Source organism: Eutrema salsugineum, unplaced genomic scaffold (assembly GCF_000478725.1).
Source record: "Eutrema salsugineum unplaced genomic scaffold, Eutsalg1_0 scaffold_10, whole genome shotgun sequence".
NCBI lineage: Eukaryota > Viridiplantae > Streptophyta > Magnoliopsida > Brassicales > Brassicaceae > Eutrema > Eutrema salsugineum.
In genome coordinates this window covers 7,873,589-7,896,415 of record NW_006256908.1, presented here as the reverse complement: position 1 = coordinate 7,896,415, position 22,827 = coordinate 7,873,589, and the positions used below count along the sequence as shown (strand labels likewise).

The window sequence follows — 22,827 nt, the reverse complement described above, 5'->3', positions numbered from 1 at the left end:
TAAGATGTTATTTCTCTGGAATGTAATCCAATTGTGTATTCTAAGATTGAAAAATACAGTAATCAAACATCAGATTTTTTCGGTTGATGACAATACATTATCAAAAACTATATCTACTGAAAACAAAAAAAAGACTCGTAGAAAGTAAACATCAAATAAGCCTGAGAGATCTGTACAGCAAAGAAGAGAAATAAACTAGTGTGAAAGAGACTGGACGCATCAATCTGCTGGTCTTTTTGATTCTCCGCTAAGCTCTCTCCGGACAAGCTTCAAGATCTCAATAATCTGCAAAGTCATTGGTATGTAGTCTGATCATAAAACCAATCTCAAATGGAAAAAGAAAGAATATGTGTAGAGAGAGTGAGCTTACGCCAGGGTAATGCTTTAGGATTGGAGAGTAATGATCGAGAGCTATATATATTTTCTCAAGAAGATCTAAGAGTGATTCAACCTCATCGCCAAGAAGATCAACCTGCCATTCAACAACCATATATAAACATCATTCTTTAATCCAACAGCAGTTTCTTCTTCTATTTAAAGGATATGAAGGCTTCGAGCTACAGACTGTAGAGGTTAATTATTGATATGGACACAGTTCTCAGACACACTACTGAATATTAACGTATCAGGGTTAGAGAGAATGAAAGAAGCTGTGGATGCATAGAGCAATCAAGACTCACCTCCGCCTCGGCTTTTTGGAGGTCAGATGACTTCTTCTCGAATCGTTGCTTGTACATCGATGCTTTCCCCTTCAGTTCACTGATTTGATGTGACAGATCACACAATTGATTGTGCATGTTTTTCAACCTAAGAGCCAAAGAAAGTTCTCATAAAGTACTATATTTATGCTATTGAATCAAGGGACAAAGTACTTGCATATCCATGTGTCAAGAAACGAAAGCAATGAGAGAAAACATTACCTGTAATTCGTTTTTTGCGTCTTTTCTGCTACCAAGCCCTCGAGAATGTTGAAACCTTGCATCAGTTGAGGAGGAACTAAGTCTAGAGACAGAAGGCGCTTCTTGAGTTTCTCTCCCTCTGCTTTTGTCGCCGATAGCTTTTCTTCGGTTTTCCTTTTCTCTTCTTTAGTTTTCTCCAAATTCTCTCTTGCTAATTCAAGCTCTTGTGTCAAATCGGATATCTTTGTCTCATAGCCTTCTATTTTCTGTATCTCGCGTGCCGACACAAGTCCCAGTGCTTCGTTTTTATCCTGAATTTCAGTTTGTTGCTGTTCTATCCGAGATTTCAGATCATTAATCTGGTGAGACACTACTTCAAGTTTCTTCCTCTCTATGGCCAAGTCATTCTCAGCTGTTTCGATTGAATCCTCCTTCTCCTTGACGAGACCCCCCAGCCGATGAATCTCCTCTTTCAGTCTTTCCTTGTCAACTATCTCTGATCTCAGAGCTTCTTCATTTTCTGTTGCATGCATGTTCAATTCTTCAATTTTCATATCAGCTTCTTTCAAGGCTTCTTTGTATATAACCGCATTACACTCCTCCACAATGAAAGACTCAACACAAGAGTCTACAAACTCATCCTTGCTTTCACGGGTTTGTTTACTCGCAAGATCTTCCAAAACCAACTCATATGCTTCTCTCAACATACTATGCTCTAAATCTGTCTCCTGTTTTGCACATTTAACATGGCCCACAAACTCCGTCACAAAACACCTATAAATATCTACAGAGATAGAAGCTTCAGTATGAGAATCATCAACATCTGATTCGAGCTTTCGAATCAACTTTTGGTGATCTGCCTCAACCAGAGAAAGCTGTGACATCTTTTCAGCAGCGTCTGAAAGTGAAACTTTCAGTTGGCGATTTTCCAGAAGAAGAGAATCCAGCCGGCTCTTAAAATCAGCATTGTTCTTTCCTTCAGACACCAACTTTTCATCTTCCAATAAGATCTTATCCAATTTCGAGATGACAAATGGGATCTTCTTTCTAAGCGCCTCTAGCTCCGTATCCTTCCCCACAAAAGAAAAAGAACCTCTTTCCTTTAAATTCAAGTACTTCCGCTTAAAGGTAAAACATTGCTCTGTCATCTCCTGTATCTCATAATCATGGTTTCTTTTCATTTTATTCATCTTGGCCTTGAAGTGGTTGAACAAATCATCATGTGATAAGTGTTTTAAACGCTCAAAATTCTCGGGTGTTAAGTCAACAGAACTGTCTTCATGCTTACCATTTGTATCCAAAACCGAAGAAGCTGAACTAAGGCTTCCCGACATCTTGCGGTGCAATTGCTCCACTCTTTTCCGGTCCCCTTTCTCCCCCGCCTCGATGTCCCCATTTTCATGATCAGAGAGCGATTTACGAATCGCTTCTAATTCCTGGCGGAGACCAGTAATCTCTTTGACATTCCCGAGTAACAAACTCTTCTTACCACCAAACTCAGCTTCTTGCTCCAATAACCTCTGTTGATACTCATCCTTGAGACTCCGAACAAAACTAGTCACCACACCAGACTCAATTTCTTTCTGAAAATCATGCTCCTGTTGCCACGAGGAGGGGAGCTCCATTTCATTCTTCCGTTTCATCACAGTCTCTAGAATACTCTTTAAGGAATCAAGCATTTTATCTACGGTTTTAGACTCGATCTCATCAACGGTGGAGTCTGCTCTATTGATATGGATATACTTTCTCAAATTGGTGAGTTCTTGAACGAGCATCACCAACTGTTTTCTCGCTTCAGTTTTCAGACTGCCTAAAGATCCTTGAGTAAATCCATCTGGAGTGTCCAAAGACGCCTTATCATGCATCAAACGGGACTCGGAGGCTTCAGTCTCTTCAGAGCCAACATGGTACAGAAACAGTGTCTCCCTGATTCTTGACAATTCAAGGTCTTTCTGAGCTATCTTCTCAGCAGCCTCGGACTCGATTGCATTTACCATTCCCCTTATAATCGAGTCGCTCACAACTCGTGAGATAGTCAAACGATCATTTATATCCTCCCAGTAAGAATCTAAATCCTCAAGAAAATCAACATTCGGATTCTCATTCTCTTTAAGAACACCATTAATCCGGACTATGTCATCATGAGACTCTAAACTACCATTCTCAGCCATCACAACCTCCTCTTCCTCCATAAGGATATTAAATTAATTCCACCACTCTTCTTTTTCCCCAGTATATATAGCCCTAAGGGAAAGAACAGTTTCCTTTAGTATGATTCTTAAAAAACCAAGCTTGACAATAAACGAAATCGAAATTGAATTAACAAGTTCTTTACTTTAACTGAAATTTCCTAGTTTCTTAATCGAGACCAATTCCATTTCGACCGAATTGAGATTTACAAAAGGAAAAACTTTGAAACCCAAAATCCAGTGAACATGACCAAATAAGGGACAAGCAGCTTACCTAGCGGAATTTCTCCGAAGAGAGTGTGAAGAAAACTCCTCCGGGAGAGCTACTACAGCTTCAATTTCAACGGTGAGTCTTCTTCCACAGTTTTAGGGTTTCGGAAGAAAACGGAAACAGAAGAGGGAGAAAGTGAAAGAGGCTACACACCTGAGCGGAGCGGGAGAGTCGAGAAGAAAGCTTTTGGCAGCAGCTCCCTTATTGAAGTTTACGAAAATGCCCCTCTAAAATTTGTCTTTATGTCTTGCCTTGCCTTGATAATATACAGTGTACATTGTGTGTATTTGGCTCTTTCAACATTTGACAAGTCTTATTTTATTTTATTTTTTTTCCATGCAAAATGTCGTATAAATAAATAAGTAATTAGGTAGCTTGTTCTAATGGGTCAGTCAACTTAATCCAACAAATTCAGTTCATTATGGATTTGTATGTTTTGTGAGTTGGGATCATTCCATTTTATTAGTTTCGTTTAGTTTATATTGTCGATTTTTACTTCAGATACTTAATTAGTTTATTGGGTTAAATAATTCAAATGGTTGACTCATGTAATTAAATACAATTCTATTGTGAAATTTTTAAAAAATGAATATATATATATATATATATATATTTTTTTAACTCAAATATAGATTTAAATTTGACCCACAAAAAAAGAGTATAAATACTCATTTACATGTGTTATTAAGAATTAAACATAAATAAATAATTCCAGTTAACTCATTAGTCGATTTCATAATCATTAAGGTGCTACCTAATTCGAAATGATTGTAGGCCAATCCACCTCATCAACTAATAAAAAATGTCAAAGTTAAGCCAATCCAGCGGTTGATAACTTCTCCTTTGGAATTTCGACTTTTTGGCCGATTGATTTTCGTAGCTTGACTCCTTTTTTACTTGTATAGAGAGTTTGTTCTAAGGATAAAGAAAATGAAGGTGCTTTTTTTGGATGTGGATTCTACTGTGCTCAAGACACCCTTCTAGATGATAAAGGAAGACATTTCTTCAAAGATTGTTTCATCCAGACGGTCCATAGATTTTCAATTTGGAAAATGGAAGCTCACTTTATCACGATAAAAATAGAACACATACGTGAGCATTTCAAATGATGACCATGAGAATATATATGAATCCTTTAGCAAAGGAGAATACACCATATACATGCACTTCCGGAGAATGTATGATTGATTCAATAGCAAAGGAGAATATATACACCATATACATGCACTTCCGGAAACGGATGTAACGTTTCTAACACATAGACTTTGGACCTTCATAAGACCATAATTTTGACTATATTCACTTAGCTTTGTAAGTATGTTAAGCATAGGTTCGATCGAGCGTGGAAAGGTATAAAATACTAATTATACTATCATTTTCACCTTCGGCCGCACCGAGCAAGCACGCACGCTTCTAGCAAAATCAAATTAATGCTATCACTGTCACATCACCATCCGTTGCAAGCACATTTTGCAGCTATACCAAATGCTCTCCGCAAATCAAACACGGCCTATAGCATAAGCCACTAAAGTGGTTGTTTAGGTCCTTTTACATACAATAGATAAGATGCTTTTGTTCCTTATTCCCATGCATGTGCAAATAATTGTTAAAAAAAAAATTGATCCCTTACAAATAGCTCCAGAATAGATATATACCCATTAAAAATATTCCAACCGCCTAAGTATAGAACTGTATATCTCAATTAATTACCGTGCATGTATATTGCCAATGGCAAAGAATCAAATACAATATTGCTACTGTTAGGATACATTACCATATCTATGAAAATTTGTAAATCCGGTTAGACCGGTTGAACCCGGTTGATCCATGACTAAAAAGCTCAACCGAAGTCAAACCAATTTAAAGTCAGTCCAACCATAATACCACACTTGGTTTAGTTTATCTTAAATAAATTCGAACAAAACCTAAACCGAACCGAACCTTCGATTTCGATACCGGACGCTTCAATGATGAGTCACAGCGAAAGATGTATATGGGGGAAACGGGCAGTCGGCAAAAGTGGGGCCAGGTGAAACTTGTGGACTGGAACAAATTGAGAATATATTCGGGCAGCTATTCAGATCTGCCCGTGCTTACCTACTATGGAGGTCTTGTCCTCTGCTCGCCACTTGTCCTAATAGTATTGCCTCCATTTTACTATTACACTTCCTGTCGTTTTCTCTCTCACAATCATGGTTTTGAGTTGACTTCTCAGTGTGAGTGACAAAAACGTCATGATGTTTATGAATGGCAGAGGAGGACGCTCTGAAGTGTAGGGGACTATGAGCTGAAAAACGACACGCGGTGTCCCCTTGTGTCTAGCCATTTAGGCCTCTGTTCGTCATTTCGTCTCTTCCTTAGAACCAAACAAAAAAAGAAGAGACCTTTTTATCGATTTTGTGAGGGTAAGATCCAGAGATTGAATCAGCTTAAATCATTTATAAAATCCAGGTAATTCTTTTGTTTTTTTTCCCACCACGATTTTGAAATTCTAGCTTTTGTGGTTCCCCTGTGCCTCTTGTAGTGCATCTCGTTTCCCCGGGAAATGCTTTTGCTGTGTAAGTCGGGATGTGGAAATTAGAAGTTCAGATGGTTTATTTGTGTTCTGGGTTTTGGTTTAGATCGTAGGATTGTAATTCTGGGGTTTTGGTAATTGAATTCCGATTCTCAAAGCTCTTAGCTTTTTAAGAGAACCGTGTACTGACTTTTGTGCTTTGTTGTTGTTACAGTTTGTTCCTGGGAGCTTTCAGACTTCTAACTAGGATTAAGGACTGTCATGAAACATGACTTCTTCAGTGCATGAGCTCTCTGGTTTTGTTTCTTTCTTGACCCATTCCTAGTCTTATTTTCTCCCCTTTTTGTGTTCTTTAGTTTTGGTTCTCTTCCTGACTTATTTACGCTTATTCTTGGTGGTTTGCTGATTGGCCAGATAACAATGAAAGTCATAAGAAGCAAGAACGTTCAGATTCCCAAACCCGACCATCGGTTCCTTCAGGACGAAGTTCTGAATCTATAGATACAAACTCTGTCTACTCAGAGCCGATGGTAATTTCTCTCTACCGAAACTATATTTCAAGTAGTTGTGCAAGACTAAATTTGGAGACTGATATTGCTTTCTGTTATGTGATGTTTGGTTTAGTTTCGTGTGATCTTGCTTGTGGTTATCAGATGTTTGGTTTTGTTTCGTGTGATGTGATTCTCAAAACTTTACAATGCCAAAACTTTCTGGACTTTTGTTTGAGCTAATCTAAGTAAGAAGATTTTGACTTCTTTCGTCCTGTGATTGGTTTTCTCACCTTTCTCTAAATTATAGTCTTAATGTGACTGTAAACTTTGACTGCTTGGGAAAACAGGCTTGAGATGCAGTGTAATTGTACTGATTCCAAGAAATGCTAACCTTTTTCTAATTGAAAATTTAGATGCTAAAGGATTTGTTTCTGTGTGTGTTGGTATTGAAGGCGCATGGGCTCTACCCGTATCCAGATCCTTACTACAGAAGTGTATTTGCACAGCAAGCGTATCTTCCACATCCATATCCTGGGGTATGTATTATATAACGCAGCCTTGACGTCTCTGATTCTGAATATTGAAAAAGCTTTGGTTTTTATTATAAAAATATTTTCTTTTTTTTCAGGTCCATATGCAGTTAATGGGAATGCAGCAACACGGGGTTCCGTTGCAATGTGATGCAGTCGAAGAACCTGTTTTTGTTAATGCAAAGCAATATCATGGTATACTCAGGCGTAGGCAATCACGGGCAAAACTTGAGGCACGAAATAGAGCCATCAAGTCAAAGAAGGTGAAACCTTTGCAACCAAAACCTGTATATTTTTGTTGTGTAGATTCCTTCCTAATATGTGTCTTATTTCTTGTATTTCAGCCATATATGCATGAATCTCGGCATTTGCATGCGATAAGACGGCCAAGAGGATGTGGCGGCCGGTTTCTCAATGCCAAGAAGAAAAATGGAGACCACAAGGCGGAGGAGGAGGAGGATGAGGCAACCTCTGATGAAAACGCTTCAGAAGCAAGTTCCAGCCGCAGGCCTGAGAAATTAGCCATGGCTCCTAATGGTAGATCTTGAGTAAGGTTCTTGCACAACCACGAGTTTGGTTTCTATATCGGGTGGATGTTTGCCTCATTGCATCATCGTCTTTAGTGTTTTTGGAACAGTCTTATGTAGACATCACATGTGTATAGTTTATTGCTTGGGGCAGCTAGGGTGGCTTTGTTTTTAGTGATTAGAAATAAAACTGAGCAAAGAAATGAAAATCTTGATTGAAAGTATTCTTGTACCACAATGATCTTCTTTGCCAATGAATTGGTGTTTCTTGGAAACTAAACTAATGTTCTTAGCTTTGTTTGCTATGATTTTGAGAGTAAAATTTGAAGTTTGTATTAATTCGTAGAGTACACTGTTGTTTTTCTTTTTCTTCTCTCTATATGCATTGCTATTTGCTAATCCCATGGATCAAAGTTTGTGAATGGTGATTGGTGACCGTAAACCACTCTAATCCGAAAATAGATTAATCTGCAGTGATCGCTGTCGTTATTTGTAAAACTGAAATAACATGAAGTATTCAAAAATTAATTTCATATCCTACTAAAGTTATTATATCAAGCATGTTGCTATTCGTTTCTCTATTTTTTTGTATCCTAATATTTGGTAGTATATGAAATGCAATCTGGTTAAAAAAAAAAAAAAAAAAAAGAAATGCAATCTGGTTGGGGATTTGAGGCAAAACAAGTATCTTTACGGCATAATGGTGACAGGTGACGCCAATACATATATTTATACTGCAAGTTCCTATCGTTCTACAATTTCAAAATTTCCAAAACTATAAAATAATTTTATATACTGTTAGATTGTTTCTATCCAGTTTCGGTTCGAATTTATTTCATCCGTAATTTGAATAAGAAATTTCAATTTGTTCGTTTTCTTTAGGAAGGTATAATATTCTTAGTTTGACACTTTATTATGCACTAAGCATAATCATTCCATTTCCAGACAATTTATATTTCTGAAGTCATGTTTTGTTCTCTTGCACCTTTTCTAATTATTTATTTATATATTCTGATTTAATAAGGTTCCTTAAAAGCATTGCTTTGATTTTCAGACAGCTTCTGACTGAAGTTTGGGTTGTTGGCTTATTGCGCTTTACTTACTGTCTCTTTGGAGTTTAGACAGTTGATGTGAAAATTTCAAAGACTTTCCAAACACAAAGTACGTTTAAGCAAAATCAAAATAATCTAATGTAATATATAATGAATGACACGTCTTACCTTCTCTAGTCTCTATATATATGAAGGAAAAATTGGCTTATTGTTCTAGGCTATAGCATTGAATAACTATATGTGTCGTTCTCATAATTAAAACAGATATATTTATATATATATATATATATATATCCAGTGAAAACCAATTTGTTCATTAATTGTGTCAAAGTCATATCTTGGGATGTTTTCTTCTGAGCAAAAATTTCAAAATATGACATAAAAGTGTAATAATTTGTTGGGGGGTTTGGTGTCGTTGTCATGGGTCCCGGTGTGATTCTATCTTCCTAGATTCGTTCGAATCCGACTTCCATAAAATGAACAGAGAAATTGTGGTAGTTTTTCTGTTTGTTCAATGAAGTAATACATATAACAATCTTAAGTCTTAACTGTGTACGACATTACTTCGTTCAGTGTCTTTTTCTTATATGATTTTGAAATTCATTAAGGAATAATAAGGTTGATAATTAATTACATCATCTGCCCAAAAAACAGCAACACCTACAATAAGCAATCAACTTTTTTTGTGCTTTTTACTTTCTTTTATTTTTGTGTGTGCATTGAGATTTATTTTTAGTTTTTGAGAACCAATCTCCACGATAAAGATCGTCTAATAACTCACATACCAGGGTTTATATAAAACTAAAGCATACAATATATATTTTTGATTGGTCAAACGGAGATGTAAAAGTTCATAGTGAGAATCAAACCCATGAGGGAGCAAGTTTAAGCCATGTTCGTGTGCTTTTAATGTTAGGCTATCCCTACATCGGTTTTATAAAAAAAATGTGTTAAATAAAAAGATATTGTTAGAATGTTTCCAACTGTCGACTGCATCAAAAGTTATATGCATTGTGGGTTAGGTCATATATACCCATAGATTGAGTGGTGTCGCGTGTGTGTATATTGGATTTATAGGAAGGTATATATCGTACATATGTTTGGTGTGAGTGAAGATGTATAACTCAAATCATAGGGAATGATTGCAAGAAAGTTTATTGGAAAAGAGCAACTGTATAATTTCTTCTTCTTCGTGGGTTTATGCGGTGTGGGTTCTATAATATGAAAGGTCTACTATATTCCTTTAGCTATAGGCCACTTCCCTTCTTCATCAAGCCATCACCATTTCGCACTATTTGAATATCTTCTTAACGTTCTTTTAACATAAAGACGTTTTTAACAGCGCGCTTAAAAGTTAAAACTCTGAATAATTTTAGATATATATATATATATATATATGTCTTGTATACTCTATCTAAGAAAAAAAATTATATAAATATAGTGTAAATCACATTTTAGTGGTCGTCCCGTTATATTTTCACAATAATCAACTTCATTTTCTTGCCATAGATAATATATTGTGTTAATATATTTTATTTTGGTGCTACCTAGCTAGCAACTAGTAAAGTTAGTAAATATATCCTAATGTGAGTTGCAGACATTGTATACAGAAAGAGACATTAATAAAAGAGTAATTATAAACTGAAATCAACTCGCTATCTCTTCTTGATAGATCATATGCTGAGATCATACCAATAATCGGCGATAAATATCTATAATTTGGTCTGAGATATAAAGATTTACTGTATTTGAATATTAAATATCTTGACTAAGGGATCATTATTTGATTGAATATAATTAATATATTTTGAGTTTTGACTAACGGATCCGTTAATTGATTGAAACGATCGTCTTCTTCAGGATTTTTCAAATCAAATTCAATGTTGTCATATGACGTAATGGAAACAAAAATATTTGTGGTACGTCTTTTATAAGCTCGATTGTTAACCTCATGGCGAGTGATATCCACAAACTTTAATCCCACTCATAATTATTATATGCATATATGAATATTATATGATCAATACAGTATATGCATGAGCAGCCTATCAAACTTGGAGCCTTCCTTTCTATCCATGCCTGACTTTACACCTCTATCATGCCCATGCATGGGTCCCTCTCTCCACCTCTATCTCTCTATCTCTCTCTCCTAAACACAAGAGGAACAGGAGAGATGTGAGATTGAAGCAAAGCAAGAAGAACACAATTGTGACTTGTGACAAAAATAGGGCTTTTCTTTTTTTTTTTTTTTTTTAAAAATAGGGCTTTTCATTTGACTTTTTTTTGTTAACTTTCATTTCATTTCATATAGTGATATAAAAAGACACTTTGTGCTTTTCCTTTCCATTGAATATGTGATTTCAATATCATTGCTGCATCGATTTCCCATTTATGGAGTAAACTCATGTTTTGTTTTTGGTTAACTTTGTATTGTATATATGGAGTTTATAATAAAGTTTGATTAGCTATTATGGGTGCTTTATTGTTGTATTTACTTTTATAGACTATATAACAAGAATTTTAACCGAGTCTATAAGTTAAATACGTTCTAATTTGTAGCTAACGTGTGGCAGTTATTTGTTATAGTTATAGGAATTTTAGTCTGATACTATAAACCAGTTTTTTAGGAACTTGCAGTTACATGGTATATTTCGGTCCAACTCTGACCATCCGTTAAATACAGCGGTTGGTCAGAGTTGCAATGTCTAATTGTGTTAGAGTTGCAACGACGCCACAATCTCATTATAATCATAATAAGTAAGTTGCAATGTCTAATTGTGTTGGTGATACTATGCAGAATGATTAGATTTAACGATGGTACGATCTCCCTAACTTTCATATATTTCACTCGATGTTATCTGATAATTTCTACCCAACTGATCATAGTTTGAATCTAAATTAGACATTAGACTGCACTCATTGTTTTTCTCTCAACTTATTCAGAAATAGTATAAAAATATGTCAGAGCTTTCCGTTCGAACTTTGGCGCCATGAAATTAGGTTTTTCAATGGTAGTATATCCCGTTAGTATTGAATGTTTAAATACCATTGTTGGCAAAGATAAAGAACAAAATATGTTTTGTAACCAACACAAAAAAATGAAACTTATAAACATGAATCTTTACCCATAAGACCATAATCCACATATGAAATGAGATGCAAGCGTAGATATATTCATCAATATGTATAGATATATAGATATTGTAGGCAGCTCCAAAAAGAAGTATATCAATGGTGGAAAATGACACCAACAAAAGAAAAGAATACATTGCAAATTTTGGGTAATCAAGCAATGTATGTAGTGTGTGACATGGGAACAAGAGTAAGTGGACTTGGCCCAGTGGGGTACTCTTATGCTCCATGCCTCTTGCTAAAACTAAAAAGTTGACACCACAAATAAATATATCGATAAAGCCAATTATTATTTTGTAAAGATAGATATTGTCAAATTAAAAGGTTTGACATTCTTTTTTTTTTCCTATAGCAACCAAACTACTCACTCTATTTATACTTTTTCTTCCCTTATTATGAAAGCATCCAAAGCCTTTTAGAAAAGAGCAACGCATAATGTATGATGTGTTTATGGGTCTATAGCTGTATTCCCTTTCAGAGGATTCGAGCCGAGGAAACAGGGAACAGTCATATTGCAAAATGCCGACTCATTAATTATTATAGACCTAATATATTTAAGTTACCGAATGTGGTGTTTTACGAATGCTTTAGTGCTGATTAATCATGGGTTGAGAGCATATCCCTTCAATAACATTCTATAATCGAGTCCATTTTCATGGAAAAAAAAAACAACTAACTTGATTTCCAATAGAATAACCGATGTCAAAACAATATATATGTATTGGTTTAGAATCAGATTATGAAAACTCTTATAACTAAACTGATATATGCTCAAATAAGTAAAATATGTTGGTACGTCTGAAATTGAATTAAGAACAACTCTTTTTCGTTTTTTCTTTACTCAATCTTACTCAATACTTAAACTATTGTGATGCATTAGTAAAAAAAAGTTGCTTGTAGATAGAATTAGATTTTGTACGTCTTTTGATTTTCATGCATTTGGCTATTATAGTTTTTGTATAACGTATGTGAATCCATGTCATCTAGTTCCGATAATTGGGAAGTTGGTAACACATAAACTGAAAAAGATTGAACTGATAACGTATTTCCACATATTGTTACCTACCAATTAAGTAGAATTTTACGAAATCAAGATATATGTTAAACGGTTGTTAATTATTGTAGCAACAAAATTTACGATATTGTATCACTCTCAATGGTTAAGTGATTTTTTGTTTTTGTTTTTGTTTAGAATTCCAACATTCTGTTCCACCATTTTTCCATTAATTTCTTTAACTAGCCGTGGATATTAGACAATTAAAAACGAATACAAGGTTTAGCCCAAAAATTTTCCTTATACCGTAGGTAGTTCATATATACGAGTATACGACTAGGAATCTATGAATGTACATGTAGTAGGAGTTGATGCCTCCTCATGTGAAAAAAACTCAAAACTCAAAAGAAGTATGTTTTGAGTGGCGCGAGAAGAAACCTCGTAATGTATTGTGTAGTTAATTATGTGAAGTGGTGTTTTATGAAAAGAATAGAACTTGAAAAGAATATATTTTTGGGTGTATGCGATAGAGAAAAAGTATAAATAGTTGTATTTTTAATTTTTTTGTTATAAAACGTTAATTGGAACAGAAGAAAAAAAGGGGTATAGGGGGCTACGTGATCTGCCATGTAGAAAATCGAAGCGCATGCACAAAGTTGGACTCATGATGAGACCTCACATGACCCCCCTCCTTCATTTACTCTCTCTCTCTCTCTCTATTATTAATTAATTACATATAAATTCTACACAAAATTACGTATATTTTTATTTTGTGATTTTGTCCTACAGTATATATATACGTAGACCGTAGTTTATAAGAAGTTAGCCGTTTGTCCGGACATTGACTCTGTACTAATCAATATACCCAATTTAAGTCGTTACTGAACCAATGCCAAACTTGTCTAAAGTCCTTTATTTTCCTCGAAAACTAAAACGATCAAAATTAAATCGAAATCGTACCAAAATATTGATTACAGTTCCGTAATTTATATTTCCTTCTTTAATAAAGGAAACTTTAAAATACAAAAGATAAGAAATTAATATTTTTGCCAGAATTAATCACATTTTTTTAAAAAGCACTTCACATTTCTCACGCGCCCAGTGACATTCCACACAAGTCTCCTCATCCTCATGCATTAGCATGCATCATCATCAACGTTAATGCATACAAAGATGTACGTACACACACATATGATGATATATACTGTACATGCACATACATCAGCATCACCATCATGATGATCATCAGAGATTAGAGGAAAGAGGAGAGAGAAACAAGCTTATGTTGTGTCCTTCTCACAGAGATAAAGACAACAGCTTTTTTCCCCTAAGTTAGCAAAATACCCATTTCGTCAAATATCCGTTTCTTCTGACAACAATTTCATATATTTTTTTTCTCCCTCGAATAATAAATAATAATTTTAAAATGGAAGTAAAGAAAAAACAAAGATTGGCCCTGTCTCTCTGCCTCCTTATTTAGTTAGTTATTTTTATTTTATTTCAGTTATATTATACATATTTTTATCATTACTGTTCTAGGTAGAGTAAAAAAACAGATGGGTTTTGCAGAGACTGTTTTGCGTGTGTTGGCTTTTCTCCTTTATTGTCTTTCCCCTTTTATCCTGCAACTTCAATTAATTTTAATGCTAATTATTCTTTAATTAGTATATATACAAAACAAGATTAATCACAACCACTTATATTACATTTTGTAAATAATAACACGATAGTCAGTATCCTAAAAGAACCCTAAACAAAAAAAAAACATATTTTTGTGAATGATTTTGCAGTATACATATTAAATCAATTCTAGCTATAATACCCTAAGAGTAAAAAGTTTTGATCAAATTCAACCCACCTGGCGTTTCAAATTTTCATTAGTCTTTTTATGTTTTCTTTCCTTTATGCTCTTAATGTTCTTGCAAGTCCTCTCTCTTTCTCTCTCGCGCCACACAAAAAAAGAAAAGTAATTTCTTTTACAGTTAAATTTTTTTGTCCATGTCTTAAAAGGATTCTCGAGATTGGCGTCTGAGATAAAGACCCCTACTTTGCTTCCTTTTCTTGCTCCTCTTATCTTCTTCTCCTTCCTCGCCATTGCTCTGGCGTTTCCTCTCTTCACCAAAAAATAACCGAAAGGAAGCACAAAAAAGAAAGAATAATAAACAAACAAAAAAACCATAACTTTTTTTTGTTCTTTCTTTCCCAAACTCCTTTTTTTTTCCCACCATTATCTCATGAACGTGAGTGGAGGCTCTCTCTACCCAGAGAGCCTACCCTTGAAAAGAACCCAGCAACTACAATAAACAAAAACCTAGGATTTCCTCGAAATTTTCATTCAAAACTTGAATCTCAATCTGGTTCTTGCGTTAGTCTCCTTAAAAAATCGACTTTTTCTTTTGTTCATTTTGACTTTGAGCTATGATGGTCCACACGATGCACAGAGAGTCACCGGATAAAGGGTTGGATTCCGGAAAGTATGTGAGGTACACGCCGGAGCAAGTGGAAGCTCTTGAGAGAGTTTACACAGAGTGCCCTAAGCCCAGCTCTTTGAGAAGACAGCAACTCATACGAGAATGTCCGATTCTCTCCAACATCGAGCCCAAACAGATCAAAGTTTGGTTTCAGAACCGCAGGTGAAATGACATTAATTTCTTCTTTTTTTTTCTTTTTTCCTCTCTTGATTGATTGTCTTTCTTACCAATTGATTTCCTTTTTTTTAATTTTGTTTGTATTTGGGGTCTATGAAGATATAATTTTTTGTTTTTACTTGCTTAGTAAAAATTTTAAATTTTCCTGTTGTTCTTATCTGACAATTATGATTTTTTTTGGGCATCTCAGTGATCATTAAGTTTGAATTTTAATGTAGATCCAAGTCTGTTTAAAATCTCTCAGAGCAGGAAACTTTGTTTTGCTTAAGCTTTGACACAGTTGAAAACTTTAATTACAAGAAAGCGACATATAATAAAATTGTCTTTGAATGCGTTTTCAACATTTATTTCGGTCAAAAGCTTAAGATTTAGGGAACATACATAAAATTACTTTATGTATGTTCCCTAAATCCAAATGATGCCTCTGTTCGCCCACTAACATTTATTCACACCATACATCTTACATTTGGGTTTTTATCATGGCATCAATGGTTTATTTAAGCGTTTTTTGACTTGTTGATTTTAGATGTCGAGAGAAGCAGAGGAAAGAAGCTGCTCGTCTTCAAACAGTGAACAGAAAGCTCAATGCCATGAACAAACTCTTGATGGAAGAGAATGATCGTCTGCAGAAGCAAGTTTCCCACTTGGTCTATGAGAATGGCCACATGAAACACCAACTTCACACTGTAAACTCTTCATTTTATCTCTATTGAACTCAAGTTCCCACCACTGTGATATGTTTGTGAATCATTGTGTTAGATTTTCGCTTAAAAAGTGATTACCTTTTCTTGGACTGTAGGCTTCTGGTACGACCACAGACAACAGCTGTGAGTCTGTGGTCGTAAGTGGTCAGCAACATCAACAGCAAAACCCAAATCCTCAGCATCAGCAACGTGATGCTAACAACCCAGCTGGGTGAGATTTTCTTGTCTGCTTTACATATCTCTCGGCTTGTTGTATTCGGTGTGCCATTTTGTGACAACTTTAATGGTTTTATTTTTTGGGTTTTAGTCTCCTTTCGATTGCAGAGGAGGCCCTAGCAGAGTTCCTTTCCAAGGCTACAGGAACTGCTGTTGACTGGGTTCAGATGATTGGGATGAAGGTAAACTATTGAAGTTGTGTAATCTACTTCAAGAACATGTTCTCTTTGTTGCGTGTAAAAATGAGTTTTTTTAATATATTTTAATCTGATGAAATCTTCTTTATTGGTGTAGCCTGGTCCGGATTCTATTGGCATCGTCGCTATTTCGCGCAACTGCAGCGGAATTGCAGCACGTGCCTGCGGCCTCGTGAGTTTAGAACCCATGAAGGTAAAGTGTGACTTTGTTTCATTGCCTGTGTTTGTAATCAGGGGGAAATAAATAGAATGTAAGCCAATCTTGATTTGCAAAACTGTAGGTCGCTGAAATCCTCAAAGATCGTCCATCTTGGCTCCGTGATTGTCGATGTGTGGACACTCTGAGTGTGATACCTGCTGGAAACGGTGGGACTATCGAGCTCATATACACACAGGTACGTCTCAGTTCTTGTAGTCTCCTAAATTCACTTCCTTATAAGATTACCTAATGATTTTGGTTACTCTGATTTATTTATCAGATGTATGCTCCAACAACATTAGCGGCAGCTCGTGACTTTTGGACGCTGAGATATAGCACATGTTTAGAAGATGGAAGCTACGTGGTAAGTTTCTGGATCTGCTAATATGTTATGTGATTTCTGGTTTAAAAACTGCTTCATGTTTCATTCACTCACTGTCTTCAGGTTTGTGAGAGGTCTCTTACTTCTGCAACTGGTGGCCCTGTTGGACCACCTTCTTCAAGCTTTGTGAGAGCTGAGATGCGACCAAGTGGGTTTCTCATCCGTCCTTGTGAGGGTGGTGGTTCCATTCTCCACATTGTTGATCATGTTGATTTGGATGTAAGTGACGACCCAAATTGGAACATAACACATAATCCCTCTGCAATATGTTCTTGTCCTGACTTCTTTTCTGGTTTTGCTAGGCCTGGAGTGTCCCTGAAGTTATGAGGCCTCTCTATGAATCTTCAAAGATTCTTGCTCAGAAAATGACAGTCGCTGTAAGTTCTTATGTTCTCTAGTGTATGGGACCCCAACAACTTGGGATAGTGCTGTGTTTCTTACGTTTGGTTTCTTATTTCAGGCTCTGAGACATGTAAGACAAATTGCACAAGAGACAAGTGGAGAAGTTCAGTACGGTGGAGGGCGCCAACCGGCGGTTTTAAGAACCTTCAGTCAAAGACTCTGTCGGTAAGTGTCAACTTAATTCAAATAGCTTTATTGCCAATGATTTTTTTTTTTCTTTTCCATTTCTAAATGTTCAAATGAATGAACTTTCAGGGGTTTCAATGATGCTGTTAATGGTTTTGTGGATGATGGATGGACGCCAATGGGTAGTGATGGTGCTGAGGATATTACTGTTATGATAAACTTATCCCCTGGAAAGTTTGGTGGGTCTCAGTACGGTAGCTCATTCCTTCCGAGCTTTGGTAGTGGCGTACTTTGCGCCAAGGCATCTATGCTGTTACAGGTACATGTTTGAACAAAGGATTTGTTTAATGGAAAAGTCTTATGTTCTGTTTTGGTCTTTGTTTGACTAACTTGCATCTCTTTCTTGTCTCAAGAATGTTCCACCCGCTGTGCTGGTTCGATTCCTTAGAGAACATCGCTCTGAATGGGCTGATTATGGTGTGGATGCTTATGCTGCTGCATCTCTTAGAGCGAGTCCTTTTGCTGTTCCTTGCGCTAGAGCTGGTGGGTTCCCGAGTAACCAAGTCATTCTTCCCCTCGCGCAGACAGTTGAACATGAAGAGGTACAAAAGAATAAAGCAGATTCGCTCTTTATTCTTTCTTGATACTTTTTATAGTCCTGAAACCTTTACGGTATTGTTTGTTTCAGTTTCTTGAGGTGGTTAGACTCGAAGGTCATGCTTACTCACCTGAAGACATGGGCTTAGCTCGGGATATGTACTTACTACAGGTTTTACTTCATAGTTTCACCTCCAAAGTTTCTTGGTTCCTCGGTTCTCTTGTTGACATTTTCTGATCTTTTGTTCTTGTCTAGCTTTGTAGCGGTGTTGATGAAAATGTGGTTGGAGGTTGTGCACAGCTTGTCTTTGCTCCTATCGATGAATCATTTGCTGATGATGCACCCTTGCTTCCTTCTGGTTTCCGCATCATACCTCTTGAACATAAATCAACTCCGGTAAAATTTCGAAAAGCCATATAAAGTCAATATCCAAATCACTCCTCTTGGTTTCCATTTTGGTTGTAGGTGTAACCAACTTAAGTCAAGAATCTAATTTTTCACTGTCATGTATATAGAACAGTGCATCTGCGAACCGCACACTGGATTTAGCCTCGTCTTTAGAAGGATCAACACGTCAAGCAGGTGAAGCGGACCAAAATGATTGTAACTTTAGGTCGGTACTAACCATAGCCTTCCAGTTCACATTTGATAACCACACGAGAGAAAATGTTGCTTCAATGGCACGTCAGTATGTGAGAAGCATAGTGGGATCGATTCAGAGGGTTGCTCTAGCCATTGCTCCTCGTCCTGGTTCCAATATCGGTCCAATCTCTGTTCCCACTTCTCCTGAAGCTCTCACTCTGGTCCGGTGGATCTCCCGGAGTTACAGGTGCTTTAGCCATCTAGGAATATTTAGTTACATGTTCAAATCTGAGTGTTTATTTTAATCTGAAACTCTTCTGCTTTTTGGTTGCTGTAGAGTTCACACTGGTGCAGATCTCTTTGGCTCTGATTCTCAAACCAGTGGTGACACGATGCTGCGTCAACTCTGGAATCACACTGATGCAATCTTGTGCTGCTCCCTGAAAACAAACGTAAGTGACTAGGCTTCCCCATTCGGTTCTTTATTCCCCAGCACTATTTATGACTGGGTTTGCTTCTATGGACATGTTCTTGAATTTGTTGAGATGAGTGTGACAATAGCTCTCTCTTATGCAGGCCTCACCGGTTTTCACATTCGCAAACCAAACCGGTTTAGACATGCTGGAAACTACTCTTGTAGCCCTTCAAGACATAATGCTAGACAAGACCCTGGACGAGTCTGGTCGCAAAGCTCTTTGCTCTGAGTTCCCCAAGATCATGCAACAGGTTTTTTCCTTTTCCTGATAAACGTTTTGCCATTTTCTTGAAAAATCACTGTCTGACTTGGAATCTTGATTTTTTTTTGTTTTTTACAGGGCTATGCTCATCTTCCTGCAGGAGTATGTGCGTCAAGTATGGGGAGATTGGTGTCTTACGAGCAGGCAACAGTGTGGAAAGTTCTGGAAGACGATGAATCAAACCACTGTTTAGCTTTTATGTTCGTGAATTGGTCTTTCGTTTGAAGAAGAAGAAGAAGACCAGATCACTCCGTTTCCCATGGGAGGAGGGTTATTTATGTAAGATATTAAAGTTAGGGTGCGATTATGCTCAACGGTATTTTCAAATTCGAGGACTACTATGTACTATGACTAATGTATGATCCTTTATGGATTGTTCTTGATTCCTATGTTATGGCAGGATATTATTATGATAATGTTATGAAGTCTTTTTTGTTGTGCTAATTTGCTTTGTGATCAATTTAATTTAGCGTCTATGTCTATATAGATAGGTGTTTGACTTGCAGTTAGTTTTTAAATGTTGCACATCTGTAGCAAAACAAAAATTATCAGAAAAAGAGCAGAAATTTGTATATATGCACAATTCGACGACAAACTATTTAAAGTTTGGCATATCTCCTCAATACTACATTAAAAATAGTTTCTCTTCAATTTTGGAGAATAATCTTTACTATTAAAAACTGAAATTTGGAAAATAAAAATATATTAGATGGGGAAAATCTCATGTATATTTTTTAGTAAGTAAAGTAGATGACTGAGATAAGTGGTATTTTACTATTTCTGGAGTATGCAGATCAATATTTATAAAAGAAAAATATATTTATTATTGACAAGGAATTAAGTTAGATTTGTGTATTCTTGTTCTTTACAATGGAGAGTGGTCCAGTTTGAATATAGGTTCTAGCTGTTGAAGCCGTTTAATAGCACTGCAAAAATATTCAAAGATTGGATTTGCATGAATCTTCACCATAAATGAATCTTATATTAAATTCGTATCTAGCATAAGAAAACTACATAAATGATGATTATGCCTTCCACTCGTCAACTTATAGGCAGAGAAACCTATACACGTATTTTCTTTGGAGTGCCTATTTTATGAATGTTTTTGTTACTGAGAAAGTGACCAATTTGGTAAAGATAGTAGCAAACAAAAAAATGGTAAAAGGCGAAATTATCACCAAAAGGTAATAATAACATTTTGGTGAAGTAACCCATTTTGGTCAAGCGATCGCAATAATATTTCCATTCTTGAAGGAAATAAGTTTATGATCAATCGTTGGTAAATATCTCCAAGAAGTATGAAAATATAAGATTAAACTTCAAATTTATGTAACTCTTGTTACAAATAATACTTTAAATGTATGATAAGCGGGATTCAATTAGGGACTTTTTGGTTAGCTTTAAAGATATATATATATATATATATATATATGTCTGTGAGTCTGTCAGCAATGGAGTATAGTAGTATACTGTATACATTTTTTTTGAGTCATATTTATGGGTTTTTGAAATACATTTTTGTTTTTGAATGTGAAAAAATAATAAACCGACGCCAATGAGAGAAGTTAGAACTGCCTTTGCTTTGGTTAAATATGACCTTTAGTTAATGAGAGAATCTTACTTCCTCTCTAGCTCGCTCTCACTGACAAAAAACAAAAATGGGTTTGGTAATAAAAGCTCTCAAATATCTTCTACTCCTCCAAATCTCCTTGACCTTTATCTACACCAATGAAATCTCATCAGCTTCTCCGGTGACTCCACCGTCGCCGACGAAGATGAGTCGGAAACTTGTGGCGGTTCAAGGCATGGTTTATTGCAAGTCGTGCAAGTATTCCGGCATCGATACTCTCTTAGGAGCATCTCCTCTTCAAGGTCGTTACATTCTACTTTCTGATCTCTTTTCCCTTTTCTAATTATTTCGTTCGTAGTCGTAGATCTGTAACTTCTTAATTTTCCCACTTGCACTTTGGATCGACATTGTCCTTTTTTTTTTTGGAATTGTTGCATGTTAATGTATGCATGCATTATGTTCTCGCAAAAAATATCTATCAAATGTTATGGGTGTGAAATCTCAAATTAGTTAATAATTAGCATGTCCAGAAGAAAAAAGAAGATTTGCCTGAATTTAAGTTAAAGACTGGATAACCTAACGATGCATGCAATGTTCAGATTGATTTTGGTATGAAAGAAAAGAACTTGAATAAATTATTATAATCAAACAAATTGATACTAGATTCCAATAATAATAATATAGGTTAGGGTAATTGCATTTCTACACAGTGCTATGATGTTTGCTGTCTTCTTTTTGAACAAAAAACGAAAAATATATAAAAATTAATGTATTCAGGAAAAATTAATTTCTAGAATTTACACAAATGAAAATAACTTGAAATCGTTAAAAATCACCATGCTTTCGCGTTTACATTCGTCAAGTCTCTCATGCCACTTGGCTTTCATGCATAAAAATGTCTCATCTCGTTCTTTTCGTCTCTCTTTAATCTCTGGATATTTGCTGTTTTTCAATCCCAAAGTAAAATGTTACTCTTTCTGTTCCTAAATAGTGTTCCTAAATAGATGATATTTTAATATTTTTACATTTATTAAATTATTTTGCTATTTTCAATAAATGTATAACTTTTATTCACACTTTTCAATACTATTTCAGAAATTTGATATTCATACAACTAATGTAAATTAAGTATTTTTTAATTTACAAATAAAATAACATTAAATACTTCTAAAACATCATTTTTTGTGAAACAATAATAAATTTTAAAACATCATCTATGTTCCTAGAACAGAAGGAGTAATAATTAAACTTTCATAAACTACTGAAAAACGTATATATAAATCCATGAAATGTTTCAATTACAGGAGCGACCGTAAAGATGGCATGCAACAACACAAAGAAAGGTGTGACAATGGAGACAAAAACAGACAAAAACGGATACTTCTTCATGTTAGCTCCGAAGAAACTCACCACCTACGCTTTCCACACGTGCCGAGCTTGGCCCACGAAACCCGGTCCCGCGGGTGCAAAGGGGACATGCACCGTCCTGTCACAGCTCAACAATGGAACCACCGGTGCTATGCTTAAACCTTCTAAATCAGTCAAAATCAATGAACACGACTACGTTCTCTTCTCTGTTGGTCCCTTCGCGTTTGAGCCTACTTGCACTTCTTGAAGAAGACTCAGAATTCATCGTTTTATGTATTCGTGTGCTTGATTGTTATGATGATCACTAGCTAGTGTTTTAAATGTTTTTCTGCCTTGTTTGTTTTTTTTTGGGTATGTTCTTGTTTGAAACTTATGTGTGTGGTGTGGACATTTTAAGATCGTTAGTGTGTTTGATTTCATATTACTCACTCATCTATTTTAAGATCGTTGATCGTACTGGTTTTTTCTAGTTTACTCGATTTAAGATAGTAAACCGGG

The 22,827-nt window shown here is 35.7% G+C and overlaps 4 protein-coding genes across 5 annotated transcripts; 3 read left to right on the top strand and 1 right to left on the bottom strand.

The window, feature by feature from the left end:
- Nucleotides 1-10: 10 nt before the first annotated feature.
- On the bottom strand, nucleotides 11-3,574 carry LOC18027042 (WPP domain-associated protein). Its single transcript, XM_024147932.1, has 5 exons — nucleotides 3,363-3,574; nucleotides 921-3,143; nucleotides 681-807; nucleotides 371-472; nucleotides 11-285 (listed from the first exon to the last, which is right to left on the bottom strand). The coding sequence occupies exons 2-5, from the start codon at nucleotides 3,089-3,091 to the stop codon at nucleotides 220-222; spliced, it is 2,466 nt and encodes an 821-aa protein (XP_024003700.1). The 5' UTR covers nucleotides 3,092-3,143; nucleotides 3,363-3,574; the 3' UTR covers nucleotides 11-219.
- A 2,141-nt stretch (nucleotides 3,575-5,715) lies between these two features.
- On the top strand, nucleotides 5,716-7,763 carry LOC18027041 (nuclear transcription factor Y subunit A-4). Of its 2 annotated transcripts, none has more exons than XM_006410560.2 (6): nucleotides 5,716-5,810; nucleotides 6,089-6,170; nucleotides 6,289-6,404; nucleotides 6,818-6,901; nucleotides 6,994-7,158; nucleotides 7,240-7,744. In XM_006410560.2, exons 2-6 carry the CDS (start codon nucleotides 6,143-6,145, stop codon nucleotides 7,441-7,443), a joined length of 597 nt encoding a protein of 198 aa, XP_006410623.1. In that variant the 5' UTR covers nucleotides 5,716-5,810; nucleotides 6,089-6,142; the 3' UTR covers nucleotides 7,444-7,744. The 2 variants fall into 2 exon arrangements, with proteins under 2 accessions (XP_006410623.1, XP_006410622.1); XM_006410559.2 differs by having other exon boundaries at nucleotides 5,727-5,917; nucleotides 7,240-7,763.
- A 6,942-nt stretch (nucleotides 7,764-14,705) lies between these two features.
- LOC18027040 (homeobox-leucine zipper protein ATHB-14) lies at nucleotides 14,706-19,835 on the top strand. The gene is made up of 18 exons (XM_006410558.2): nucleotides 14,706-15,233; nucleotides 15,775-15,934; nucleotides 16,048-16,163; nucleotides 16,260-16,350; nucleotides 16,463-16,558; nucleotides 16,647-16,760; nucleotides 16,845-16,928; nucleotides 17,010-17,165; nucleotides 17,249-17,323; nucleotides 17,407-17,513; nucleotides 17,604-17,793; nucleotides 17,888-18,076; nucleotides 18,163-18,243; nucleotides 18,328-18,468; nucleotides 18,588-18,901; nucleotides 18,992-19,106; nucleotides 19,231-19,380; nucleotides 19,470-19,835. Exons 1-18 carry the CDS (start codon nucleotides 15,019-15,021, stop codon nucleotides 19,614-19,616), a joined length of 2,541 nt encoding a protein of 846 aa, XP_006410621.1. The 5' UTR covers nucleotides 14,706-15,018; the 3' UTR covers nucleotides 19,617-19,835.
- A 1,084-nt stretch (nucleotides 19,836-20,919) lies between these two features.
- LOC18027039 (non-classical arabinogalactan protein 31) lies at nucleotides 20,920-22,753 on the top strand. The gene is made up of 2 exons (XM_006410557.2): nucleotides 20,920-21,263; nucleotides 22,266-22,753. The coding sequence occupies exons 1-2, from the start codon at nucleotides 21,050-21,052 to the stop codon at nucleotides 22,574-22,576; spliced, it is 525 nt and encodes a 174-aa protein (XP_006410620.1). The 5' UTR covers nucleotides 20,920-21,049; the 3' UTR covers nucleotides 22,577-22,753.
- The last annotated feature ends 74 nt before the right edge of the window (nucleotides 22,754-22,827 follow it).